Genomic DNA, 27,932 nt, shown 5'->3' with positions numbered 1-27,932 from the left:
TTATTTCCTTGGAGCTAACCCCAAGGCAGAATTCTGCACTGAATTTGGCATGAAGAATTATTCCATTTGAACAATTTCCAAGGCAGGATCCTGCAATAAATTTATCCTCAGGAATTATTCCATTGGACCTGTATCCAAGGCAGAATTCTGCATTGAATTTGGCTCTAGGAATTATTCCTTTGGAGCTAACTCCAAGGCAGAATCCTGAGCATTGGATGTGACATTAAGAATTATTCCATTGGAGCTTGATCCAAGGCAGGATTAAATTTGACCTGAGGAATTATTCGATTGGACCTACAGTAGGTGTCAAAAATTTGTTGCCTCATGTATGATCGGGAAACCAAGTGCAAAAAATGATAAAGAATGCACTTTTTAGAATTTTTCTTTTTGCGCATTAGTTGCCTGCAATCCGTAGATCTTATTTATGTATTTCGAAAAAATTATTTCATTTTATTTCATATAAAAAAATAATTGTTTTCCAAAATTTGTTCATTGTTCGTGAGTCAAAAGTTTGTTGCCTCATTTGAAGAGTTACTCAAAATGGTCAAAAACATGCAACTGACTTAAAATAAACTGGCTATATTTTCAGGTTATGTCATTTGAGAGGCAAATGGTAGGTTTGGACATTTCTAACAGTTGTCTATGGTAAATACATGTGTACAAAAGTGATGATAAATCATAAGGAAAAATCTATTTTTTTTTATTTTTTATAATTTAGGTTAAAATGACAAGTTAGAAGGAACTGAAAGGTAGAAAATCATCCAAAGATACTGCCGGAATGAATCTGCGTCGTTAACACTTGGTAGGACCCTAGTGGCAGCCGCTGCCAATTTAGTTTTCAATTTAATTTTTTATAGTGAAGAATATATCATTTCACCTGAAGACCTGATTGAATGCGTGCAGAATTTATCTGGCTATTTTTTTCGTTATAAAATTTTTAATGGAAATTAAATATTAATGTAAATATATTGCAAAAAGAAAAAACTGCACTCGGAAGGACCAAGTGACAGTTGCTGCCATATGCATTTTATATGGGAGTTTGACGTTCTGCAGATGTAATTTTCTTGATTGTTACTGTATAAAAGCCTTAAAAGAACAAATTGAAAGTGTTTTTGCAAATTATTGAGAAGAATTATGGGAAATATTGAATTGGGAAATATGAATAATTATGGGAATTATTCAATTATTCTCTTATTTACCAAAGCTCAAAATCCATTTTGTTAAGCGAAGTTAATAGAAGATAGTTAATAGTATTAACTATTGTTCATAAAGTAGAATTTTTGCTTTGAAAAAAATAAGAGAAAAATTGAAACATTCAAAGTGCCCAACTTCCACTTTCACGTGACTCTTCCAAGCGCCAGAGCTTCAAATGGCTCGGTACCGAATAGATCTCATCTCCCTCTTTTTCCTCGTCACGCACATTCTGAGAGTCAACCAAGAAAACTAGAAATATTTTTTTAACATGGAACAAATAAAATTCATCCGCCAAAAATAGGCTAGATTAAAAAAACAAGTAACTTTTCTATCATATTTTGCACCTGGTTTCTCGATCATACATGAGACAACAAAGTTTTGACACATTCTGTAATTCCAAGACAGGATTTGTGCATTGCAGTTGGCCTTAGAAATTATTCCCGTGAATCTAATTCCAAGGTAGAATCCTGAATTGAATGTGGCTTTAGGAATTATTCCATTTGAACACATTCCAAGGCAGGATTCTGCATTAAATTTGACCTGAGGAATTATTCCATTGGAGCTAATTCCAAGACAAAATACTGCATTGAATTTGAAATTAGGAATAATTCCATTGGAGCTAATTCCAAGGCAGAATCCTGCGCATTGAATTTGGCTTTAAGAATTATTCCATTGGAGCTAATTCAAAGGGAGAATTCTGCATTGAATTTCGCCTTAGGAATTATTCCATTGGAGGTAATTCCAATGAGGAATTCTGCACTGAATTTGACATTAGGCATTATTCCATTGGAGCTAATTCAAAGGGAGAATTCTGCATTAAATTTCGCCTTAGGAATTATTCCATTGGAGCTAATTCCAAGGCAGAATCCTGCGCATTGAATTTGGCTTTAAGAATTATTCCATTGGAGCTAATTCAAAGGGAGAATTCTGCATTGAATTTCACCTTAGGAATTATTCCATTGGAGCTAATTCCAAGACAAAATTCTGCATTGAATTTGAAATTAGGAATTATTCCATTGGAGCTAATTCCAAGGCAGAATCCTGCGCATTGAATTTGGCTTTAAGAATTATTCCATTGGAGCTAATTCAAAGGGAGAATTCTGCATTGAATTTCGCCTTAGGAATTATTCCATTGGAGGTAATTCCAATGAGGAATTCTGCACTGAATTTGACATTAGGCATTATTCCATTGGAGCTAATTCAAAGGGAGAATTCTGCATTAAATTTCGCCTTAGGAATTATTCCATTGGAGCTAATTCCAAGGCAGAATCCTGCGCATTGAATTTGGCTTTAAGAATTATTCCATTGGAGCTAATTCAAAGGGAGAATTCTGCATTGAATTTCACCTTAGGAATTATTCCATTGGAGCTAATTCCAAGACAAAATTCTGCATTGAATTTGAAATTAGGAATTATTCCATTGGAGCTAATTCCAAGGCAGAATCCTGCGCATTGAATTTGGCTTTAAGAATTATTCCATTGGAGCTAATTCAAAGGGAGAATTCTGCATTGAATTTCGCCTTAGGAATTATTCCATTGGAGGTAATTCCAATGAGGAATTCTGCACTGAATTTGACATTAGGCATTATTCCATTGGAGCTAATTCAAAGGGAGAATTCTGCATTAAATTTCGCCTTAGGAATTATTCCATTGGAGCTAATTCCAAGGCAGAATCCTGCGCATTGAATTTGGCTTTAAGAATTATTCCATTGGAGCTAATTCAAAGGGAGAATTCTGCATTGAATTTCACCTTAGGAATTATTCCATTGGAGCTAATTCCAAGACAAAATTCTGCATTGAATTTGAAATTAGGAATTATTCCATTGGAGCTAATTCCAAGGCAGAATCCTGCGCATTGAATTTGGCTTTAAGAATTATTCCATTGGAGCTAATTCAAAGGGAGAATTCTGCATTGAATTTCGCCTTAGGAATTATTCCATTGGAGGTAATTCCAAGACAAAATTCTGCATTGAATTTGAAATTAGGAATTATTCCATTGGAGCTAATTCCAAGGCAGAATCCTGCGCATTGAATTTGGCTTTAAGAATTATTCCATTGGAGCTAATTCAAAGGGAGAATTCTGCATTGAATTTCGCCTTAGGAATTATTCCATTGGAGGTAATTCCAATGAGGAATTCTGCACTGAATTTGACATTAGGAATTATTCCATTGGAGGTAATTCCAATGAGGAATTCTGCACTGAATTTGACATTAGGAATTATTCCATTTGAACACATTCTAAGGCAGGATTCTGCATTAAATTTGACCTGAGGAATTATTCCATTGGAGCTTGTTCCAAGGTAGGATTCTCCATTGAATTTCACCTTAGGAATTATTCCATTGGAGCTTGATCCAAGGCGGTGATTCTCCATTGGATTTGTCCTGAAGAATTATTCCATTTGAGCTAATTTCTAGGCGGGATTCTGCACTGAACGTTGCCTGAGGAATTACTCCATTTAAACACATTCCAAGACAGAATTCTGCATTGAATTTAGCCTCAGAATTTATTCCATTGGAGCTAATTCCAAGGCAGAATTCTCCAAGGCAGAATTATAAATTTCCTTCTGAATTTTCCATCAAAATTTACTGAGGATGATTCTAATCAAATAGAAGCCTACATTGGATATTACTGACTTGTTTCTTCATTTTTTTGTTTGTTTTTCGTCTTTGGAACATAAGTATTTGAGACAATCACTAGAGGTGCTGTTAGCTCCGGACATATTCACTAATAATAACCCCAAATATCTTCCAGTCTTTAATATCAATCGCATCTATCTAATCATTTAGTCACTTGGAATGTTCAGATAAGTTATAGAAACTCTGAATAATCTTTTTTTTTTCTTTTAGCTGATGGAAAAGAAATATATATATATACATTTTTTTTTTAAATTATTAAGATTAACCCCTTTAGTGTGCTAAATGAGACTCGAAATTGGGAATAAAATAGGGACGATTTGTAATATATTTTATCAGATCTAACTCAGGTTGAACATATTTAATTTAATTTTGTTTTTTTTTTTAACTTTAAACTAACTTTTCGTTTAATTTTTTGTTTTCTGTATTTTTTTTTTTAAATTACTATTATTCTTTTCAAAGTGTCTCTGTAGTGCGATCCACTCATTTTTCTCTATTTTCCTTATCTTTTTTTTCTCTATCTCAGACTCCAAAGCCAGAAGGATCGAGAGTATTTTCTTTAATTTTCCTCCTCTGTATTTTTTTTTTTAATTCTTTTTTTTCTTTTAGTTTTAAGTATCGTGGAGCAAAAGATTGATCCAAAATTGTTTTTTTTTTTTTGGATATAACCTAAATTTTTTTTTTGTTTATTTTCTGTTTTTTTTTTTCTTTTCTCTGTCCTTACAATGTTTACTATAGTTAATGTTTTCTTCATCATTTTCTTTTATATCCTTTAAGATAGGTATTAATTTCATTGATTTTCTTCTTTGACTCAAGAAATGGTACACATCTCAAGCCCGAGAACTCCACCAAGGAAATGTCACAAAGATTAGCTTTCTCTCTGACAGTCTCACTCTCTTTTTAAACCTTTTTGTTTTAAATATACTTTTTTTTATTATTATTTTATTTATTAATTCTTTTAAATTTTTATCCACGAAATCCTAAAATTCAGATTCAATTTAACTTGACAAATTTAATGCAATAAGTAAGAAAGCCACAGAAGTCCGTTACAACTGTCAATCTCCATCTTTTGTCAAGACTTTGAGAAGAGGACACTAGCAGAGTGATATTTTTTTTTATCGATTTCTTCCTTGCTTAGCATATTCCTTTTTTTTTTGTTTTCTATCAAAATAAAAAATAAAACTTCAAAACAATCTTTTCTTTTCTCTAGAGAGCCATTTTCTTAATTCCATTTATCCCCTTCACCAATTTTTCTTTTCATTTTTTTTCTGTTGTAAATTCTCTTAATCAAAACTCTACAATTCACGATTCTTTTCCATATCCATTTTTTTTTTATAATTCCCAAATTCTCATTTGTTCCGTTTCTTGTTGTTATTTATTCTTTTTCAAATCCCCAAAAGTCACTTTATTTGGGATTGAAAAAAAATGGTGATCCACCGGACAAATTGTTAGTCGCAGTGCTGCGATGAAAATGAACATTTTGCCACTTGGCGTCGCGCTTGTGCCACACTCTGGTCTCCTCTGATTGGTGTGTATGTGCGTGTCCTTGTCTGATTGAAAAAAAAAAAAGATTAAAAAAAAACACATTAATCAAATTTTATCAATTACCCCATAGCAAAATTCCGCAAAAATTCCAATGGAAAACTTGCGTCCAAATGGCTAAATTCGCTGGAATTTTACGCTAAAATTCCACTGAGTTTTCCTATGGAATTTAAAGCCGGAAATTCCATGGAAATCATAGTGCTCCATGGAATTTACTAGTACGACATGCTGGAATTCCAGCGTTAAATTCCGCGGTATTCCGCGGTAGATTTATATGGAAACTCACACGTGAAACGTCCGCGGGATAAGCTGGAAAAAACATATGGAAATTTCCACTATCTTTCCATAGTGTTTTAGGGGAAGTGTGCCAAATTTCGGCCAGCTTCTAATTTCGGCCACTTTGAGTGTAATTTCGGCCATGGAAATAAATTAATTAAAATTATGTATGTAATCTTCGAATAGTCAATGAGACCATTTACATCGTCGCATTAGATTGAGATTTGTTTAATTTTTTTCGGTGTAAACGGCAAATCCAATACGACCCCTCGTATCGAATTGGATTGGATTCAACTTGTCCCAAATGTCCCAAAAATTTTCGGAGCGCGCGAAGCGAAATTCGGAGTACATTTGACGTTTAACCTAACCTTAATTTTGTGTTATTATGGTGAAGAAGCTAAGTACAAAATAAAATATTCAGGTTTTTTTGTGTTGTACGCGAAGATATGGGCGACGAAAAGGTTAAAAAGAAGTGGCAAACCAAGGAGACGAAGCTCCTTCTCCAAATTGTGCATGAGAAGGAGATTGTGGCGATGATGGACTCCAAAAAATTCCGCAACCAAGAAGTGTTTGCGGAAGTTGAAAAAGAGTTCCTTAAACAAGGATATCAACGTGATGTTAAGCAGATTGAAATTAAATTTAAGAATCTTAAGCAAGAGTACAACCGAATCACCAGCTGGAACAACACGTCTGGCAATCCCCGTCGTGAGCACGAGTTCCAACAAGAATTGGACCTTATTTTCCTCAATAGACCGAGGGAAGTTTTTCATCAACTGCATGGCTGTGAGCGATCCGTGATTCCGGCGTGAGCATGAGGGGGGTCATACTCAATAAGTCCACGCAGCTCCTAGCCTATGCTGACGACATTGACATTATGGGGCGCAATCCCAGAGCTGTACAGGAGGCCTTCATCCAGATTGAGCATGCGGCACGAAATCTGGGGCTGCAGATAAATGAAGGCAAAACGAAGTACATGGTGGCCTCGTCAGCAGCGACTCCGGCAACATCTACGGAGAGCATCGGTCAAACAGGGCTCTCGATGGGGGACTACAACTTTGAAGTTGTCAACTCCTTCGTGTACCTTGGGTCAACAATCACAGCCGACAACAACATCTCAACAGAAGTCCGCGCACGGCTGCTGAAAGCCAACAAAGCCTATTTCAGTCTATCAAGAGTGTTTCGGTCCAGAAACTTAAGCATAAAGACTAAGCTACTGCTGTATAGGACTATGATCCTGCCAGTCCTCACGTATTCGTCTGAGACGTGGGTCCTCAGCAAACAGAATTGCGAACTCTTAGCCGCGTTTGAGAGAAGGATCCTACGACGGATTTTTGGCCCCATATGTGAGGAGGGACGATTCCGGAGCCTATACAACTATGAGGTGTATGAGCGCTACCGAGAGGTAACTGTCGTCAAGCAAATACGCCTCAATAGGCTCCGGTGGGCCGGTCATCTGGTTCGCAAGGATGAGGACGACCCAGCCTGGAAAGTCTTTAGGGGCGGACTTTATGCTACGAGGAGACGAGGCCGACCCAGCCTCAGATGGACCGACGGCGTGGACCAGGACGCCAGCTCATTAGGGGTGCGGAATTGGAGAACAGTGGCGCGTAACAGGCTCGAGTGGCGACGGGTCCTGAGTCAGGCCAAGACCAGTAATTGGTTGTAGCGCCGGATAAGTAAGTAAGTAAGCATGGCTGTGAAAGCACCGAGGAAGAGAGCACTGGTAATTCTTTTCTTTTTATAAATAAAGCCTTACGTAGTAATGTTTTTTTTTTAGGAAAAGACATCGTGCAGAATTCAGAAGATGTTGATGATGTAGCAACTCCTCAGACATCATCAAGCTCTTCTAAATTGAAGAAAAGAAAGAAGGAGAGTGACCTAATGGCTGCTACCAAAGTTTTTCTTGCTGCACAAAAGGAGTTGTTCGAAAAAGAAGCTGAAAGAGAGGAGAAAGAAAATGAAAAGGATAGGGAACTTCTCCGTAAGTTCCTCGAGAAATAAATAGCGAATCTACAGTCATCCGTTTAAAAACCATTTTTTGATATACCTAAATGTTTCGTAAAGGTTTCTTTAGAATTCTGCAATTATCTGAAATATATTTGACCTTTGCAAACAATTAAAAAAAAAAACGGAAAACAGTAAAAAAAAATCTGTACTACATTAATTTGTATTTCGATATTTCAATACATTTTTTTTGGAAAATACTTGAAGTAATGTAATCCACTGGTAAATATAAATTAGTTAGATGAATTAAATGTTTGAATAAGATAATTCAGCAAAGTGTTTCGAATAGTTGTTCCATCCAAGGAATCCCTCTCGTGAGATTGATATCTTGGTGGTTCAGGAAAATCTTCTAATTCTCTAGGACAAGGAATCCAATCAACTTGAAATTCATCATTTTCATCTTCGACGAAATTGTGTAATGTGCAGCAAGCTGCAACTACCTGAGGCATAAATGTGTAAATTATGTCGCTCCTTTTTAAGAGAATTCTCCATCTTCCCTTCAATCGACCAAATGCAATTTCTACTGTAACCCTTGCTTTGTTTAAAAATTTGTTAAATTGGTCCTTATCAGCTGGTAGATTTAAACCGTAAAAGTCCTTCATTAGCCATGGAAGAAGGGGTACGCTGGATCTCCAACTATAATATATGGAATATTTACATTATTCAATTGAAAATTACTTTCCGGAATAAGTTCATCATGTCTTAGAAAGAGAGATGAATTTTTGAAAGCAAACGCATCATGGCATGATCCTGGAAACTTTACGCTCACGTGTATAAACTTAATATTGTGGTCTACTGTTCCTTGAAGTATGATTGAGCCGTAGTTTTTTCGATTCATAAAATCTTTGCGTCCTTCTTCTGGTGGTGAAATCGGAATGTGACTTCCATCAACTGCTGCTATGATTTGCGGTAAGCCACACATGTTCTTAAATTCTTCCGTTGATCTCCTGCATCGATCTTCACCTGGCATACGAATGACTCTTCTCATTAGTTTCCTGTTAATGCATTTTACTACTCGGTGAAAATAACGGCACACCGTGCTCTTATGCACACCAAATACGTCTCCAACGACTCTGTATTCTGCACAGCTAGCCAATTTATAGAGGGTGAGCGCAACTTGTTTCTCAGGGGATACAGGAACACGAGTAGATATAAAATTTGGTAAATGTCGCAAATCCTCCTGAAGAAGTTGAACTAACTTATTAAAGGAATCTCGGGACATTCGAAACGCAGCTTTAAATTCTTCCTCTGGTGCTTCATCTCTGAGCCTAATCCACGCAGCATCGGTCCTGGGATAAGCCCACACTGTTCTAGTCCTCCTGCTTCGATAGCTCAAGAGAAAGAGCTTAAAATATTCGAAGAGAAATAACCTATAAAGAATATATCGTTTTATCAAAATTCATCACATTTTAGATATCAGTAAATATTACTTGATCCTTTTCTTATATTTCCTCTGCTTCAACTTCCTTTTCAACTGCCTTTTCACGATAAAGTATTTTGTGATACTCCTCATCACCAATCAATTTTGCGTGGAAACTCTTAAAATAACTCAACAATCCAAGGTTGAAGTTGAAAATATTATTTTTAACCTCACAAAAATATCATCCCGATAAAAATCCAATTCAATCTCAACAGTACGATATAAACAGACAAGATTGGATTCGGATTTTGGGACAATCCAATCTCAATCTAATGCGACGATGTAAATGGCCTCAATGTATCCCTTTTTTTTAAAGGATTTTAAAAAAAAAAATGTTAGTCTCTCTCCTAAAAAAATTCTAATAAGGCACAATTTGTAGCTTTTATAACAAAGTTCTCTAAGAAAAAAAGTTTCAGTCAAAATGTAAATTAGATCTTGAGATATTAAATTCCTTATAGAGAATTTTGAAACATTGGTACAATTTCGTCCGGCACTGTATTTCAATATTTTTATGCCTTTTAAACCGATATGACTGCCTCCAGGCGGTACTTAGCTTTTCTCACCTGGCGCCCAAAACGGAAAGAGATAATGAAGAATGGATGGTTTTTTTTTGAGTTCAGTGGTCCATTAATTACCCTAGACAAAATTATTTAACTACTTTTTCTGCATATTAAAGTAAACACCGTTAGAGGGTTAAAGTCTGCATTGAATGTGGACTTATTAATTATTCTTTTGGAGCTAGTTCCAAGGCAGGATTCTCCATTGAATATGGTCTTAGGAATTATTCCACTGGATCTTGATCCAAGGCGGAATTCTGCATTAAGTTTGGGCTTAGGAATTATTCCATTGGGGCTAATTCCAAGGCAGAATTCTTAATTGAATTTGGCTTCAGGAATTATTTCACTGGAGCTAATTTCAAGACAGAATTCTGCATTAAATTTGGCCTTAGGAATTATTCCATTGGAGCTTGATCCAATGCAGGATTCTGTATTCATTTTGGCTTTCAGGAATCATTCCGTCGGAGCTAATTCCAAGGCGGAATTCTCCATTAAATTTGTCCTTAGGAATTATTCCATTTGAACATATTTCAAGAAAGGACTCTGCATTTACTTTGCCCTTAAGAATTATTCCATTGGAGCTAATTCCAAGGCAAGATTCTGCACAAAATTTGGCCTCAAGAATTATTCCATTTGAACACATTCCAAGGCAGAATTCTGCACTGAATTTGGCCTTAGGAATTATTCCGTTGAGGCCAATTCCAAGGCGGAATCATGACTTGAATTTGGCCTTAGGAATTATTCCACTTCTACCTGTTTTTTTTTCCTGAAAAACAAAGAATATTTTTTTTGAGGTTAACTTACTTGTCAATGTACTGTGTCAGTCGAACGTAGGCGATGCAAGCTGCATCTTCACCCAGCAAATGAACATGTGGATTGAGGATTGTTGTATTGATTGCCTTACAATTTTTCCCAAGAACTGAAATAAATTCCGAATAAATAAAATATATAGAACTACAAAAAAAAAAAATAGAATTGTGTAAATTTTACCATTTTCAAAGTAGAACTTGTGAAAATCCATCCCTTCAACAAGATTGCCCAGTGCTTCAGGTTCAAAGGCAGTTAGATGTGGATCACAAATTTTTCTGCAAAGAATTTAAAAAGAATAAAAGAATTAATAAAAAAAATTAAAAATAAAGGGTGATAGGACAAATAAAACTTACGTGTACGCATCGAAATCACCATTGTTGATTGCCTCAATTAATTGCTCTGTCATTTTAATTATTTCCTGGCGTCGAGCTATTTTGGTTTTTTTCATAATTCCAATTTGCAAAAAAAAAAGAAAAAAAAACAAAGAAAAAAAGAAAATGCATTAGGAATAGTTGATTTATTGGATGAAGAATTTCAAAAGTTAACCCTATTTTATTGAAGCTGTTAATTTAGCAGCTTAAATATAGCATACGACAAGAATAAAGAACAAAAGAAAAAAACAAACAAATATATTTTGAAAAATAAAAATAGAGAATAGTGAAATTAGAAAAAAGAAAAAAAAAACAAACAAAAAAATGCAATTATAGCAGTAAAAAAAAAACATAAATTCAGCCACGATGACAAAATAAATTTGAAAAATTTAAAAAAAAAGCAATATAAATTTAAATAAAGCAATTTAAAAAATAAAGAAAAAAAACAAAATTATTTAAAAAATATATCATTTTATCACTAATTCTTTTATTTTATTTTGTGCAAGATCTAAATTCGTGATAGGGAATAGAGAGGGGGTAGGGGTTTGGGGTAAGTGAGATGGAATCGTGATACGGAAGTTCGGTAAATTGTTTTCTTGTTTTTTTTTTTTTTTAAATTAAGTATTTGTCTTATCTTTTAAATTTATGCAAATAAAATAATAAAATTTGTTTTCGGATTTGTTGTGCTATTATTGTGGGCTCTGGCACCTTTTAGATCGGGAAAATTTCATTAAATCGAAATTCACATTATTTTCTTTCTCAAAAAAAAACGTTTTTGTATGTGTCGATCTAATTCTTTCAGAATCAAAATTGAATAGAAACTAAATTGGATTTGCTGTCACATTTAAAACAAGAAGAACAAGTTTCTAATAAAGATATGTGAATTTCCTTCTTCTTCTTCTTCTTTTAAACATCACTCCAAATTCAATTTAGTTCAAATTGAATTTTGAGTCCGTTTACAAAAAAAAAAAAACAAAAGGAAGCGAATTTTGATTTGATGAAGTTCTACCGATCTAAAAGGTATCCCAAGGCCATGATCTAAAAATTATTGGAAACCTCTTAGCCAGGGAGGTAATTCACTTGCTAAATCTACAAAAAAAAAAAAAAACGTATCTCACATGCAAAAACCTAAATTCCTTCATGAGCAAAGTCAAAATTAACAAAAAATAATTTTAAAAAAAAAATATATATTTTTAAAATTAAAACAAAAAAGTATAAATAATAATTGCGTGCCTGTACAACTAGGTGTCTGCGTGTTTTTTTTTTTTATTTTTAATTCTATTTAATTTTTATTTATTTATTTTTTCTTTTGTCTAAATATCCACAAAATTAGTTTTTAATAAAAAAAAAAGAAAACAAATAATAAATTAAACAATTTTAAGATAGTTTAATTGAGGATTAAAAGGATATCTTCCACTGCTCAATCCAATTTTTAATTATTATTATTTTAAATATATATTAGGCATTTTAGGACTCTTTCCACTCTCACAATTCCATCCCGCTTAGTTCATTCTACTTTACTTATTTTTCTAAAGTGTTTTTTTTTTTTATCTAAACGTCAAATAATTAATTTAAATGTTCTATTTCTTTTTTGCTAAACACATCAACATAGAATTTCAGTGGTATAACCTCAATATTTGAGGTGATACACTGAGAAAAAAAAGAGGGTGCGATTAACATTTTTTCCTCATAACTTTAACACTTTTTAGGTGTAAAAATATATCAACATTTTTTAATATTAATTTTACACCTTATTAAGGGTAAAATTAACATGATGAAGGGTAACTTTAACCCCTAATACACCTAAAAAGGGTAATATTTACACCGATTTTGGATCAATAATGCACAGGGTAAAATTAACATTTCCGGAATATTATTTTAACTTTTTCGGATTTCTCTCAGTGTAGAAAGCCAGGACTTGGGCCACATATTTGACATATTTAAGGCTACAGCGCCTCTGCTGTTGGTTCTGTAAACTCTACTTGTCCTGGAGAATTATCAGGACCATTCAAGGTCTTTTCGTCGGGCAAAAGACAAGACCTCGATCTTTTCTGATCAGGACTACAATTGAAATACAGTGGGACCTCGATAGAGGCAATCTCCAATAGGGTCAATAGCTATTTTCTTTTTACTTTACGGACTCCGATAGTGTAAACTTGGACCCAAATTGACTTCGATAGAGTCAACTTTTCTTTTATTATTTAACTAATAATTATATGACTTTATTATAATTTTTTCGAAATTAAAATCAGTATTTTGGTGTATCAATGCAACGTTTTTAACGCAAAAACAAAAGCATTTATCATTAGTACATGGTAATTATTATGATAAAGGACAATGGGCAGAAATGTATGGGAGCTAGCCCAACACTTCGCCAGAGATGGTACTAAGCTCATTTTGTAGGTTATTGGTGTATCCAAGCGCCTGGCAAGTTGGCCTTTTTATATGGAGCTATTTGAAGCCAATTCCTAAATTGATCTCGGACTCAGCTCACAGTGCTCCAAGGGAAAAATTTATTTAAACAAAAATTTAGTATATTTATCCCTCCATTCGGAAAGGTATCTTATAATACGGGAAAACTTCTCAATTTTTAAATATTTAGCATAACGATCACGAGTGCAGAAAAATTCTCATACGCATTTGTATGTGAAAATAAGAAATTGGATTGAACTTTGAAGGCCACTCGCCGGGGACTAGGGTGTATCACTTAAAAATTGACAAGACCAAAGTCAAAAAGGACTGTCAATCCTTGAGAAATTAACGATATCCTTCGGAAAATTCACAATTTTGACAACTTATTACTCAAAAACGGCTCAACCGATCTTAACGAAATTCGTATCAAAGACGATGTATGAATTGAGCTTTAAATATACAGTGGGTGTCATAAGTTTGTTACGGGGGAACTGTTTCAACTGTTTAGTCAAAAAAAGCACAAAAAAATTATTTTTCCAAAAAAAAAATACGTTTTAAATTCTTCATTTATTTATGAACACAATTTCACTTGGAAAATTTAATTCACTATTTTCTAGGTAAGTATAAAAAAAAATGATTTTCAAAGTCAAGCATTTTCACTTTGTTCAAAAGTTTGTAACGCTTGCTTTCAATATGTAATATTTCCTCCATTTCTGCGAGACATTGCGCCAAGTCGGTCAGGAAGAGAAAGGCAGAGCTTGCTACACTCATCTTCAGTGAAGAGCGGCCAAGTATCGACAATGATCCTCTTTAAATCCTTCAAAGATGTAGGCCTTTGCGCTGCGATCTTGATTTTTAATAAAGCCCACAGATTTTCTATGGGTGAGAGGTCTGGGCTTTGGGGAGGCCAGTCCATTACATGAACTCCTTCATCCTTGAGATATTGCAGGACTATTTTCGCCTTATGAATGGGCGCATTGTCTTGTTGAAAGACAAAATCGTCGCCAATTAGTCGACGGCCTTCTGGTAGAATCACTTCCTTAAGTAGTTTTAAGTAAACTTTGGAGTTGACTTTGCCTTCCAAAGTCACCAATTTCCCAACTGAAGCTGCTGTCATGCAGCCCCAAACCATGACACCTTGTCCAACCCCTTTCACAGTTGGATTAACACACTTGTAGGAAAGAAATTCCCCCTTACGTCTCCAAACATACATTCGACCATGGGAATAGTTCATCCGGATCATAGACTCATCGGTCCACAGAACTTTTTTTCCAAAATTCAGGACCTTTCAAAGCATGATCCATGTAGAATTTCATCCTTTTAGATCGGTTAATCTTGCTCAGGAGTGGAACTTTCTTAGCCACTCTGCCTTGTTTGCCACATTCATACAATCTACGTCTGATAGTTGGACGGGATGGAGCATGTTTGCCCTCCATTTGCAACTGAGCCTTAATCTTGGCACATGACATCAAGGAGTTATTATCAGAAATTGAAACAATGCGACGATCCAGCCTTTCAGAAGTGCATCTTGGTCTCCCAGACGACTTTTTGGGATGAACTCTGGCCTCCTCAACATAGCACTTTATCACTTTACTGACAGCTGGACGTGATTTCTCATAAAATCTTGCAATGTCGCTTATGGTTTCGCCTCGGCAATATCTCCTGACTATGTCCTGTCTTTCTAGGAACGAAAACTTGCGGTATGCCACCATCCTAGCTCTTATTATTTGAAAAAAACACTACTTGTGTATTTGTAATATCTATGGTTACTTTTTTTTTTGAAAAAACTTACATTTATTTCAAGGAAATCTCATCAAAACGTATATGGAACTGTTCAGAGAAATATAAACGAAGAAATTCATAACCTATAATTTTTTTCACTGAAACTAAATTGAGTTGGTGCTATTGTTTGTAAGAACGTAACAAACTTTTGATCAATGAAATTTTGCATTACTTCCGTAAATTTTTTTTTATTAATTTAAAAATTTTATTTATTTTTCTCAAAACTATAATTAGAAAGCGCATTAACCATAGAACATATTAGGATAAAAAACTAATTTTTTAGACATATTTACCATTGTGTTTTTTTTTTTAATTTTTCATTGTTGAAGGCGCCTGTAACAAACTTTTGACACCCACTGTATATTTTTAGATTATCCCTCTGACTGATCCATCTGGTAGCTCCCATACAAACTTGTCCTGTTTTAAAGACATCGAATATTGCAAGGCAATAAAACGAAAACTTTTGGTGTATTGGGAAACCATAGGTATTTTCGGAGTCTTTGGTGTGTCTTTAACATATCTCCTAAAGAAACTTAGGGGAAATGCTCATAATTTTGTCCAGTTTCTTATTTTGGACACTTTGAGGATAACATTGGACACTAAAAATAAATTGATTAAAATGATGGATTTTTATTCCAATATTTGATGAATAATGAATTCTATCTAAATATTTGTTCTTTTTGGAATATTTTAACACTAAATACGTTAAAATTTGAATATGATTTGAGTTGAAATTGCTTTGTTGAAAATTCAGTGTGAGCAATTGCTTACGAGAAATATGACAGAACTTTGTGTTTGCTTCAGTCTTATTTAGTTTTGGTGAAGTACTAACAAAGTTTGTTCGCTGTTTTTGAGTGATATTATTGAATATTCATTGAATATTGTGTTGATTCACGTTAGTGGTGATTTGTACATTTGACCTGAAGTGAGATTTGCCTTGTGAATTAGATTTTTCGTGTGAAAAATGGGAAATTTTTTAAGACATTCACCAGTGAGGTGATGATTCTTATTTTGGACAGGTGTTTTTCTCACGAAATTTCGTGAAGTTTTAGCTTTTGTGATGACTAGGTTGGACAAATGCCTGGAGAAACAAAGGAGCATCATCTCTACGAAAGAGATGTAGCGAGAAATGTCCTGAAAGGCTCCCGGAAAGGTCAGGGAATGAGCGAATCCGCACGTACTTGGAGCACCGAAGTCAATTCACTTTAATGAATGATATGGAAAGTTTCCGGGCTTCTTGTGACATTCTACGTTTCCTTTCCATGAACAGGAAGAGGACTTGGTAAGATTGGTTCATCAAATGAAGAACAATGGGCATCCTGTTGAGGCGGATTATCTGTCCAAATTTACAGTCAAGTTGGCCAAATTAATAACCAAGTTGTCCAAAATAAGAACCAAATTCACGTCTACATATAAATTCATTTTTAAACGTATTAAAACTAATTTTAGTAAAAATAAGACGACAAATAGCTTGCTAAGTTTCTAAACAACCCTTCTGAAAAGAGAGTAACAAGAAAAGTCAATTAGTATTGAAAATATGGCACTTCAAACTTAGGATATCGATGCTTATATGCAGACTGTCCAAAATTATAAGCACTTCCCCTAGGTATTTTCCAAGGGGTTACTCAAATTTGGAATACCGACACATTTTTTCGTTCGAATCTATAGAATTCACGGAATCACTCATAAGATTCTAATAGAATCTGAAATGATATTCCTTCAAGAATCACTAGAATCAAATGGAATCACAGAATCATTCTTACTCAATATTCCGCGATAGATAATTATAAGACATAGTACATTACAGATTTATATGGATTTTTTTTAATTTTTCAAAGAAGATTGGACATTTTCAACTGAAACAGCAATCATGGAATATGTCTCATTCGAAAAGAAATAATGATTTCTCCCGTGGCGGATACAAGATAAAAGATCTAGTCAGCAAATGAGGTTAAGGGGGACCCCTGGGATACCAAGAACAAAATTGTGGATTGTGAGGCGCTGCATTTTGTCCCATGTTCAATATTTTGTATAGATTGAGGTGCCCATTATTTAGGATTGATAAGAGGATCTATTTAGAGGCAAGGATTCAGCTAGGATTTTAGCAAGACAGAAGCCAAATTGGAAAACTATCCCCAAAAGAACTCGTTTTATAAAAAATTTGTAAAAATTAGCTTAATTATTATGACTTTGAGCTTAATTAAAAATCAATAAAAGGAAAAGGGAATCAAGTTACGATCTGTTTTTTTTTAGGAAATCACTGTGCCGATTTAAGCGATTTTGTCGTACCGTCGTTGCGGGTGACTTTGCACTCTGCTGTTCGTGAGACTTTGAACAATTCTAGCACTTACTGATAGTCTTCGCCGATCCGTTCTATCATGTCAAAGTATATAGGGATATGTTATGTACCAAGTAAGGTACAATGATCCTCAAAAGGATTCTTGTAGTTTCAGTAATAGTCAATGAAATCCTAGTATAGGTATTTTGTCAAAAAACGACTCCGCGAAAAAGTTATCTGAAGGTTCAATTCCAAAATCGATTTCAGAGAAGTAAATTGCCCAAATCTATTCTAAATTTATCTATTTATTAAAATACTTTTTTTTAAATATAATCATCCCAAGAGCGCATGATTTACATTATAAAATTGCATATACTGGGTTTTCTTAAGCTTTATTATAGAAGTATTTGGCTAAAAATTAGCCAAAAATCAAGATGGTGTGGTCGCCATCTTGATTTGACGTTTTTGTCCGCCATTTTGAACAACTGTCAAAACAAAAATCTCATCCGATTGAGCTGAAATTTTAGTATGTTCTACCTGATATCAAAACCTTTTCAGAACATATATAAAATCCGACCTAGGTCAAGCGATTGTCTGGATACTGGGGCTATAAAATCAAAATTTTGACATTTTCATGAATACAGAACTACTGAGTGCTTCTTTTATCGAAACCATCACAAAAAAGGCAGTGCTATCGTCAGGCGATGAGATCTAAATAACAAACACAAAGAAAAGTAATGTTTTTCTTTATAACAGCATATTATTTGAAGATCTGAAAAACTGGTTTTGCAAAGATGAAAAAATAAAAAATAAATAAATTTACTTTTCGTTTATTCTTTTTTAATTGTTTAAGTGTAAATAAATATATAAAATAAAAGCCCCCAACCATTTTTAATGGTTACTGAGGCATTCTGTTTAGGTTTTAAATTCAAGATTAGAAAATAAAGATCGCACAAATATGAATATTTCAAAATTTTAAACTTTGAGCCTCTGTATCTAGGTAAACACTTGACGTAGACTGGAACATAGATAATGTTCTGAAAAGGTCTTGACATAATCTACAACATACTAAAATTTCAACCCAATCGGACTACTTTTAGGTTTTGACAGTTATTCAAAATGGCGGATAGAAACGTCAAATCAAGATGGCGATTATGTCATCTTGTAGATCTTGTGGATCTTACCCTTAGATGTGAAGATCATCATAGTCGTTTATTATCAGAAATTGTTGATTTTTTAGTATTTATTAAAAAGTGCGAAGTCACCCGCACCTTATCCCACGTGCAAGCCTTTTTTCTTGATTTTTTTAAACATAGTAAAATTTTATAAAATTAATGCTAGAGGCACAAAATCCATTCATTAACAACTGAATACAAATAATTTTACTCAAAATCCCCCTTCCCTTCACTTTAACTATCCACTTTTAGAGGGCAAAGTTGAAAAACAGCGAAAAAACGTGCAAAGTCACCCGCAACGACGGTATTTAGACAAAAGGTACAAAAACGTTTTTATGGATCTGAGTGTGTAGCTTTCCGTTCCAGGAAATTGCCTATTAAGTTTGAGGATCCCAAACCGATGTTCTTAGAGATTAAATCAGCTTTTATCTTTATATGCTTGAGAATCAGAAACAAACTAATTTTAATCCGATTTTGATGATTTCAAGTGATACAGATACCACTTAATCAGATTTAATTGATTTCCAAAAATAGATACTAGCTTTTATGTTTTAAGGAAAATTGATTAAGAGAAAATTTCGACAAACTTTCTGTTGAAAGTTCACAATAAATTAATTTTCAAGTCGTTTTTAATTATATTAACTTATATATTCAGACGCAAACATTCCACAAAAAGTTTCAGTGGAAATTTTGATAAAAAAAAAATATTTTTACATGTTTAAAATAAAGCATTTAATCAAGGCTTTTCGTTGAAGAAAATGACGGGAAATATTGATAAAAAATGGACTGATAATGGTGATTTTAGAGTTTTACAAACTTTCTTTCAAAAATTGAATTCTAACCCTATTTTGATTATTTTGAGGCCTGATTTGGAACGCTTTCTAACTAGATATTTCCTAAACCTGTTTTATAGCGACATTGTAGCTCTTCCTATTGTTTAAAAATTATCTTGATCGTATTTAGCAACATCTGAAATTCAATAAATACGATGATATCGGGGATAAACAGAATCACAGGATGGAATAATTGAGAATCACAGAATACCGAATTGAATTATTAAGGGAATCACACATTTAGAATCTTTAGAATTAGAAACACATTGGAATCCCATGGAATAAACGGAATATGGACACAAATTTTCGATCTTGAGTAACCCCTTGGTATTTTCGGAGTCTTTGGTGTGTCTTTAACATATCTCCTAAAGAAACTTATAGTCTATAATGTGAAGTTTTTGAGATATCTTACAGTAAGAGTTCTTAAGAAATGGGTAGAATTATTTTTTTATGAAAATTACTCTTTCTTTTTCTCGATAATGTAAGTCGTAGTTGTCAAAGAACGATTTCTTAAAGGAGAAATTAGGGAGCATTTTCCTAGAAGGAACCATATGCCTATCTCTCAATTTTCTTTGTAATTATCCTGATTTCCCTACAATATCCTTGAAATATCTTTTAATTTCATTAAAAGTTTTGCGTCCTTTTCTCTTCCTTTACGGATATATTCTCCTTAAAGGAGTTAGAATTGGTGAACATAAAAAAAAAGTAGGGGAAAGTGCCCATGCTTTGAACGGTCCCAAGCTTTATAATGACTAAATTTTTCCTATGTTGCTGAATAAATGCGACTTCGCAATATATTTTAAAAACAAGACACTTTTCCCTAGTTTTCAGAATATGGATGAGATGACTCACATTTATTGAAAAACATACAAAAAATTCAGTCATTGTAAAGCTTGGGACCGTGTAAAGCATGGGCACTTTCCCCTACCTTTATCAAAGGAATTTTAACAAAACGTTCAGATTCTTTAGAAACGTTCTGAGCTTATTATTCAATATTTTGGATAACGATAACTTTTAGGGCTTTGCGATCTTCAGAAGCTTTAACCCTTTTGTCAAGGGGAATTAACTATTGCTAAGCGATCCAGAAAAGGTTATTTATTGCTACATTTCAGGAGAAAAATGGCCACATTCATATACAGTAAGAGTCTCTCAAATCTGAATCTCTCAAATTCGAACGCCGTTTGGATTCAAAATGTCAATTGTGAGGTTATGTTGGAAAGTTCGTATTTTAGGTGAATGAAAATCATATATATGTGCTCCTTCTCTGAATGTTTACATACATTATTATCGTAGAAAATGAAAAGGAAGTATGTTATCACTAAAACTTGCGAGAAAGTACGAGAATTTGATTCAAAGTACAATTTAATCTCACACAAATTTCGTTAGTTTTGAAAAAATCGTTCGAATTTGAGAGGTGAGAAATGTCAAAAAGGGACAGATAATCCTAACCGGCTTATGTAGGTGAGATTCTTAACGTGAGCTAACTCGGAGTGCATGCAAATTCGATTTAGAGCTGAAATTGTGAGTCGCCATTCAGTTATCTTGAATCAAATTCGTGAAATTATACAAATTTTGTATTGAAACCAAAATATCAAGGATTTGGATGAACTGACAGAAAAGTGTTATATGGGTGAAATGTAGACCAGAATGTTCTCTATAATTTTTCCATAGAACATGATCTCATCGATTACTCAGAAGCCAAGATAAGCGAGGTTTTTTGTTTCTTAACTTGTTTTTTCATCCAGAGTGCCCCAAGTGTTCATTTGTTGAACTTCAACTATATCAAAGAATTGTTGTATTTTGTGGGACTTTCCATTTAAAACCCTATTTTAAGTGTCTTTGTGGAGTAGAGGCAGTCAAATTGGCATCTGAGGGATTTCAAAGCGTTATTATGGGAAAAATCAATTTTTTTACACTTAAACGGCAAAATCGGAGTGATAGCGTAGTCTGACCGGAAAATGATGTATGGACGAAATGTAGAGACAAATGTCCTCTACAATTATGTCGAAGTAATCATCAAAATCGGTTAAGCGACAGTCGAGATAATTGAGGTTATGTGATATTGAAATTGGTTTTTCGACTGTGACGCCCCTGGTGTTGGTCCCACGGAGTTCAAATGTTCCAGAAAGTTGAACAATTTTGAGAGATCTTTCGTTTAAGCCAGGGGGCTGACATTAGCTCTGAAAAATGCGACCGATTTTAGTGTATTTTCTTTCCTGTTTTCGTACACATTTCACGAGATATCTCCAAAACTACGTAGTTTGCAAATTTAGGGTTTTCGGTTGCCTCTTCGTTATTAAATTGGCTTTTATTTTGTATAGTATTTTTTCCTAAAATTCGTTCTACAATGACAGAAAACAGGTAATAAACACAAAAGTTTTTTCAGCTCGCTAGAAACATAGGAAATGTCATGCCCCTGGTTTAAGCCCTCACACATCAAAATCGGTCACATAGAACCGGAGATATGACGTTTTAAATTTCATAAACTTTGACCCCTCATATCTCCAGTTCTATTGTAACCACAGCGAACCCACGCCCCATTTTGGAAACGTAATAGCCTAGGCCACAATTCTATAAAATTTGATTAACTTGCACAATGGAGTTATTGACAAAAATGAATTTGAATTTTTGATGTGGCAAAGCTTTGAACTTCAAATTTCGTCATCTGAAAGCCCTCGTCGAGACGAAACCAAAAACCCAAAATTTTGGGTCAAAATGTTAATTAGAACCGGAGATAGAAGCCGGCAGGGGCATGACATTTCCTATGCTTCCCATATGTTTCTAGCGAGCCGAAAAAACTTTTGAGTTTATTAGCTGTTTTCTGTCATTGTAAAATGAATTAGCAAAAAATACTAATACAAGATAAAAGCCAAATTAATAACGAAGAGGCAACCGAAAACCCTAAACTGGCAATCTGCGTAGTTTTGGAGATATCTCGTGAAATGTGTACGAAAACAAGGAAAAAATTACACTAAAACGGTCGCATTTTTCAGAGCTAATGTCACCCCCCTGGAAGCCGGTCAATTTTCGAACTTTGACCCCTTATAGCTCGGGTCAGGGGTTACCGATCGACTTGAGTATTTTTTGTTTGATAGGTATGATCCGTGGCTACAATATACTAAAATTTCAGTCCGATGCATAAAGGAATTTTTGAGTTATTTAATTTAGAAAATTGAAAAATGTTCTTTTTAAAAATAGCGCCCCTAGCGGTGGTTTTATGAACTTGTGATGTTAGAAGGGGAAGTGGCATTTCACGAGAGCTTTCCAAAAACGCCCTTGCTTTTTAAATTCTGACAATTAGAACCGGAGTTATGGCCATTTTAAGAAATTTTTTTTGAACCGTTATAGCTCGGGTAAGGGGGGTCAGGGTACCTTAAATTTGGAACTGATCGAAAGGCCTAAGGCCCAGCTATAACATACTAAAATTTGAGGTAGATCGATGCCATAGGGGCGGAGCTATTGAGAAAACAAAAAAAAGGGGGTATTCAAAATGACGGAAAGAGGGTCAATGGACCAAGTTACCATTTTCACTCGATATATAACTTTGCTGAAAATCGTAAGTAAATATCTTTCTTAGTTCGGAAAATATTAAGCTAAAAAGAGCGGCCGGTCGGGAACGGTTTTTTTTATTGCCGTTTTAGACGGTTTTTAGTTTGGGCGCGGTCAAAGGACATGAAATTTTGTTAGGATTATAGTAAGTGAGATTGTCAAGAATATCACTTAATAACTTTAACTTTTCAAAACATCAAAAACAGTTTAAACTAGATTTAGGTTATGACAATATTTCTTAAAATGAAAATGAATCACTGAATTAGCTATGTTGATGTCTTAGCAGCTGAAAAAGGTTGTCTCACAACATAAAAAAAGGGGGCGGAGTCTGAGAAGCTGTCATCAAAATAATAAAATTTGATTTTTTTTCTTTTAAATCAAATTTAGTCTTTAACCATTTTAAAATTAATTTTTAGAATTGTGACCTACTGACTTAACTATCATTATATTTTGTCAGTTTTATTTATTTATATTTTTGTTGTTGTCAGATATAGAGAACTTAAGGGGTATTTTTGTTAAAAAAAAATAAAATAAAATTAAATGGATTTTTACTCACGAGAGAGTAATTTATCAAAAAAAAAAAAAAGAAATAAATAAATAATTCAATTAAATGGAAAAACCATTTTTTAAAACAAAAAAATCTTGGTGACTTAAAACATACCTGAACACTGAGAGTTAGTAGATAGTTGATGACATGCCTTGGCTGGACACACAATCCGTATGTCTAGACATTAGGTTTTTATTGTTAATATTATTTGGTATTTGTTGTTGTTTTAAACAATTTTTATTTAATTGTTTTTGAATTTTTTTTTTTTGGTGTACTTTGGGTATTGTTATTACAATTTTTGTTTCTATTAATTACTTCTATTGTGAAACTTTCAGAGAGAGAGAAAAAAAAAACAATATCAAAATCAACTGCAATTCCACCATTTGAAACTTTTATTGAGTCAATACACAGCATTTAAAAAAATAAACCTAAATTATCAATGAATATTTGAAAAAAAAAGAAGTATAAAGTCGCATTTTTGTCGTTGGAAGGGCGATCTTTCCGATCATGAGTGAAATTGATAGGTTTCTTCGTCATGTTAATATACAATTGACGTATCAGAAATAATGTATTAAGACTAGACTACCTGTAGCCTATCGATCGCGAATTTTTACACTACACAGTTCTCTTCGATATTTTTATTTATTTATTTTATTTATTTATTGAAATACGCTCGAGTTCCTTTACAATATACCGCCCCACACGGCAACGAGGATTCGAGCGGCGTCTGCCGCCGTCATTCATTACAGCCTCAGTGGTTAAAACGGCAGAAAACCCCACATCACAGGCTGATTATGATAAAACTCAGTTAGCATTGCCGAAGCGATATCCGGTTGACGTGGGGACAAAATGACATTTGAGTTTTTTGAATCTGGTTAACGGTTTTTTTTCTATTTAGCGTTGTGTGAATTTATTTTCTGTCAAAAAAACAACAGAATTTTCCTCGATGGTGCGATTATGTTTCATTTTGTACCAAAATTTGAGTATCAAAGGCTTTGATAAAATGAAAATGGTGCATTGATTCCCTGTGGACAGGCTGAATTTTTCGTTAAAAACGTTTTGAATTCATCAACTGTCAGTGTTTTGCAGCTGTCACCCGGATATCGAAGTACATGAAGTTTGTCCAAAATGAATTAAAGTATTATTATCATTGTATCGAGGTTTTTAATACATAGGGTAAATTGGTACAAGTTGGACAATGGCAAAAGTTGGAAAATTTCGCTGGGACAAGTTGGACAGACAATTTTTTCTTGATAAATACAGTACTAAATTTTAATTAGTATATTTTTCTATGTTATAGTTTGATTATTTGGTTCCTTATGCTGCAAATAAAGTGAAAATCCATTCATATAAATAAGATTTAACGTATAAAATTCTCATCTCAATTGACAGTGTAACTTTTCACCGTCGAAAAAATACATCGATCGGCCATTTTTTCCTAATAAAAACACAAGAAGAGTGACTTTGGTTTTTCGGTTCTGTTGACATTTCTCAATATTTCTGGCAAATTTTAGTGGAATAAAGTGTTTAATCTCGATAGTTAACGGTACGTAATGGTTTTATTTGATATAATTACTAACTGTATGAAGAAAAAGTGCTTATTTGAAGCGTGAGCAAAAGTGACAAGTTGGACATCCGGAGATACGATTGTATTGCAGGGGTTTTCTTTTTATTTCAGATGGGTAAAAAGGGAAATAAATTGAAAAAGTACAAATCCTATACTCAAGACCAAGTGAACAAAGCACTGGAAGCTTTTCGTCAAGGAAAGTCACTAAGTCAGGTGTCAGTATTATTTGGGGTGCCAAGAACAACACTTTTTAATAAGCTGACCGGGAAATGTCCGGAAGAATGCTCTGGGGGAAGGCCTCCTACGCTGTCAAAAGATATAGAAGATGAGCTCGTTGAATGAATTTTAGGATGCAGTGACAAGTGGCATCCTATAACAAAAGATCAAGTCCTCAACACTGTGCAAATTATTTGTAAGAAGTTCAAGATTGTCAACGAGTTCACCGATGGATGGCCAGGATACTCTTGGTTCAAGAGCTTTTTGAACAGATACCCAGAATTGAGACTTCGTACACCAGAAGCATACACAACCCAAAGAGCTGGTATTACCACTGAGGACATCACTGAGTGGTTTGAGAAAACTCATGAATATTTAAAATCCAAAGATCTTCTGGAACTTCCTCCTGATCGCGTCTTTAATCTAGACGAAAGGGGTGTAATGCTTTCGCCCAAAGGTGGACAGGTATCTATTATTATTCTATGGAGTTTTTAAATTCATGTTTGAAGTTCTTTGTGACAATTCGTATGATTAAAGAAAACTAAAAGAAGAGGCTATACAAGAAAAAAAAAAGAATTAGACTTCAGAAACAGGAGGAAAGGCTCAAAATAAAAGAAGAAAAGGAGCAAAGCAAGAAAATTAAAATATCCAAGAAAAAGATTTAATAAATAATATATATCTAAGCCTTAATGTTTTTTTTACTTTTTAATTATACACTTTACCCTAGTGGTACAATTGATTCAGTGTGTATGGCATTCAGTAAAAAATCTTGAAACTTGCACAATCTTCCCCTACGCATTGTCCAAATTCCCACGTCCAACTTGTACCCACCCTGTCCAAATTATATTGTTTTGCACTCACGTATTTTTCTTGTATTTAAGAACTTTTCAAACTGTTTTTCAAGAATTTCCATGAAACGGTAATATTCTAGAAGAATCAAGGAGCAAATTTATGTATGTCATCAGGGAAAAATGTATTTATAATGTCTTTAATCTTGTATCAAAGTTCGAGCCTCTGGAAATTGTTCCAATTTATGCAACTTACCCTACTGTTTTTTTTAAAATATTTTGTCGAAAAATATAAAATACATGTAGTCACATTTCCTGATGGTACGTGGGAAAACCCATTTTCCCTTGATCGGTATTTCAAGCATAGACTGATCGATATTACATGCAAATGCACTTTGAAAAGTTTTTCGTGTTTTAAACCACTCCAAAATAAATATATCGAGAATGTGAGTGGTCAATCTTTACAGGACATGTGCAAGTTTGACGATAACAAGTTTTCACTTCAAAAATACAAATATATATATATGGTGTTTTGTCTGTTAAAGTTGAATTATTTCGTTAATTGATCGATAATACCCCCGTCTGCCCTATAGTAATTTATTATTATGAAAAATAGATTTAAATAAAATCCACTGGAAAAGTCGTGGAATTCCGTTATATTAAACCATGGAAGCCTCTAAGGCCGTTGCACGGATAATTCCCCGGAGAATTTCGTTGAAATACAGAGGATTTTTCCGAATTTTTAAAGGGCTAACTGCCGATTATACCGCTAATAATCCATATGAAAAGCCGTGGAAACTTACGGACATTTCTTATTAGACGCGTCCTATACAGAATTTGTCCGATTTTAATGTATTTTGGCTTTTTTGAAAAACTGAGAAAATTCCCCATAAGAGAGCAGAAGACCAAATGAGGTTTTCCTTTGGGAAAATGACTGGAAAATCACAAGATTTTCTTTCTTTTGTTCAAAAATTCACCAAAAATCCAATTTCAAACCGATTTTGATAACCTTTACGGTTTCGGAAAGCTCATGAAATTCTCTATAGAATTCTGTTGATATATTCGTCGGAAAAGTCTATGGAAAGTTGCGGACATTTCTTATTAAATACATCCTATACAGAGTTCCGCAAACGTCCATGGAACACTAGGAAGAAATTTAGCGTTAAATTCCATCTTGGAAGCTCACGCGGATTTGGAGCGGTAATATCAGTGGACATGGCAGAAAAGACTGCTGGAAATCCAGTGGAATCGCCGAGGCTATTGGCTACAGGGCTGCCTGAGCAATCTTTCTCTCGCCAAAACCAAGCACATGGGCAGGAAAATGTCATGTCAGTGGTGCATGACACGGCAGTATTTTGCGAGAGTTGGCACTGTGAGCCTCGTGTCGGGTATTTTCCCGAATTTTTCCCTCAGAAGATCTTATTGCCAGCTTCTCAGGTAACAAGTCGATTTGTGCAAAAAGGATTGTAAGAAAGACAAGATTTCCAAAGACAAAGTTTCCAAAAACAAAAAAAAAAAACAAAGATTACCGAAAAAACGAAGATTCCACAAACCGGTATTCATACCCTCGATGGCACTTCTTATTCCAAGGATTGAACCATTGTATAATTCATAATTAGAACAGAAAAAATCCATTGGAATAATTCATATTCTGAGCTGGAAATTCAACTGCAATAATTCCTATTTTCGAGCGAAAAATTCCGCTGGAATAATTCGTATTCTGAACAGAAATCACTCGAATAATTCCTATCCTGAGCGAGAAATTCGATTGGATAGATTCTTATTCTGAGCAGGAGATTCCACTGGAATAATTCCTATTTTGAACAGAAAACTACCATAGGAATAATTCCTATTCTATGAAGGAAATTCCAGAGGAATAATTCTTATTTTCAGCTGAAAAATCCATTGGAATAATTCCTATTTTGAACAGAAAAATTCATTGGAATAATTCCTATTTTGGGCGAAAAATTCCGCTGGA

The 27,932-nt window shown here is 34.1% G+C and overlaps 1 protein-coding gene and 1 long non-coding RNA gene across 16 annotated transcripts in view; one reads left to right on the top strand and one right to left on the bottom strand.

Annotated features, from left to right (window-relative positions):
• The first annotated feature begins 3,308 nt into the window (after positions 1 to 3,308).
• On the top strand, positions 3,309 to 3,550 carry LOC129808810 (uncharacterized). Its single transcript, XR_008752461.1, has 2 exons — positions 3,309 to 3,368; positions 3,483 to 3,550. It is a non-coding gene; the product is annotated as an uncharacterized LOC129808810 (long non-coding RNA).
• Positions 3,551 to 4,471: 921 nt separating this feature from the next.
• LOC129808797 (calcium/calmodulin-dependent protein kinase type II alpha chain) overlaps positions 4,472 to 27,932 on the bottom strand; it is a 124,924-nt gene continuing 101,463 nt past the window's right edge. For 13 of the 15 annotated variants that reach the window (XM_055858694.1, XM_055858691.1, XM_055858692.1 and 10 more), the window contains 4 exons: positions 10,790 to 10,865; positions 10,617 to 10,711; positions 10,431 to 10,545; positions 4,472 to 5,377 (listed from right to left, as the gene is read on the bottom strand). In XM_055858694.1, coding sequence (XP_055714669.1) covers positions 5,233 to 5,377; positions 10,431 to 10,545; positions 10,617 to 10,711; positions 10,790 to 10,865 — 431 coding nt within the window. In that variant the 3' untranslated portion in view covers positions 4,472 to 5,232. Of the gene's footprint in view, positions 5,378 to 10,430; positions 10,546 to 10,616; positions 10,712 to 10,789; positions 10,866 to 23,497; positions 23,561 to 27,932 lie in introns of all 15 variants that reach the window. The other 2 variants (XM_055858684.1, XM_055858683.1) reach the window with 1 other exon arrangement.

This window comes from Phlebotomus papatasi, chromosome 5 (genome assembly GCF_024763615.1).
Source record: "Phlebotomus papatasi isolate M1 chromosome 5, Ppap_2.1, whole genome shotgun sequence".
In the NCBI taxonomy this organism is placed as follows: domain Eukaryota; kingdom Metazoa; phylum Arthropoda; class Insecta; order Diptera; family Psychodidae; genus Phlebotomus; species Phlebotomus papatasi.
This window is presented reverse-complemented; position numbering and strand designations above follow the sequence as displayed.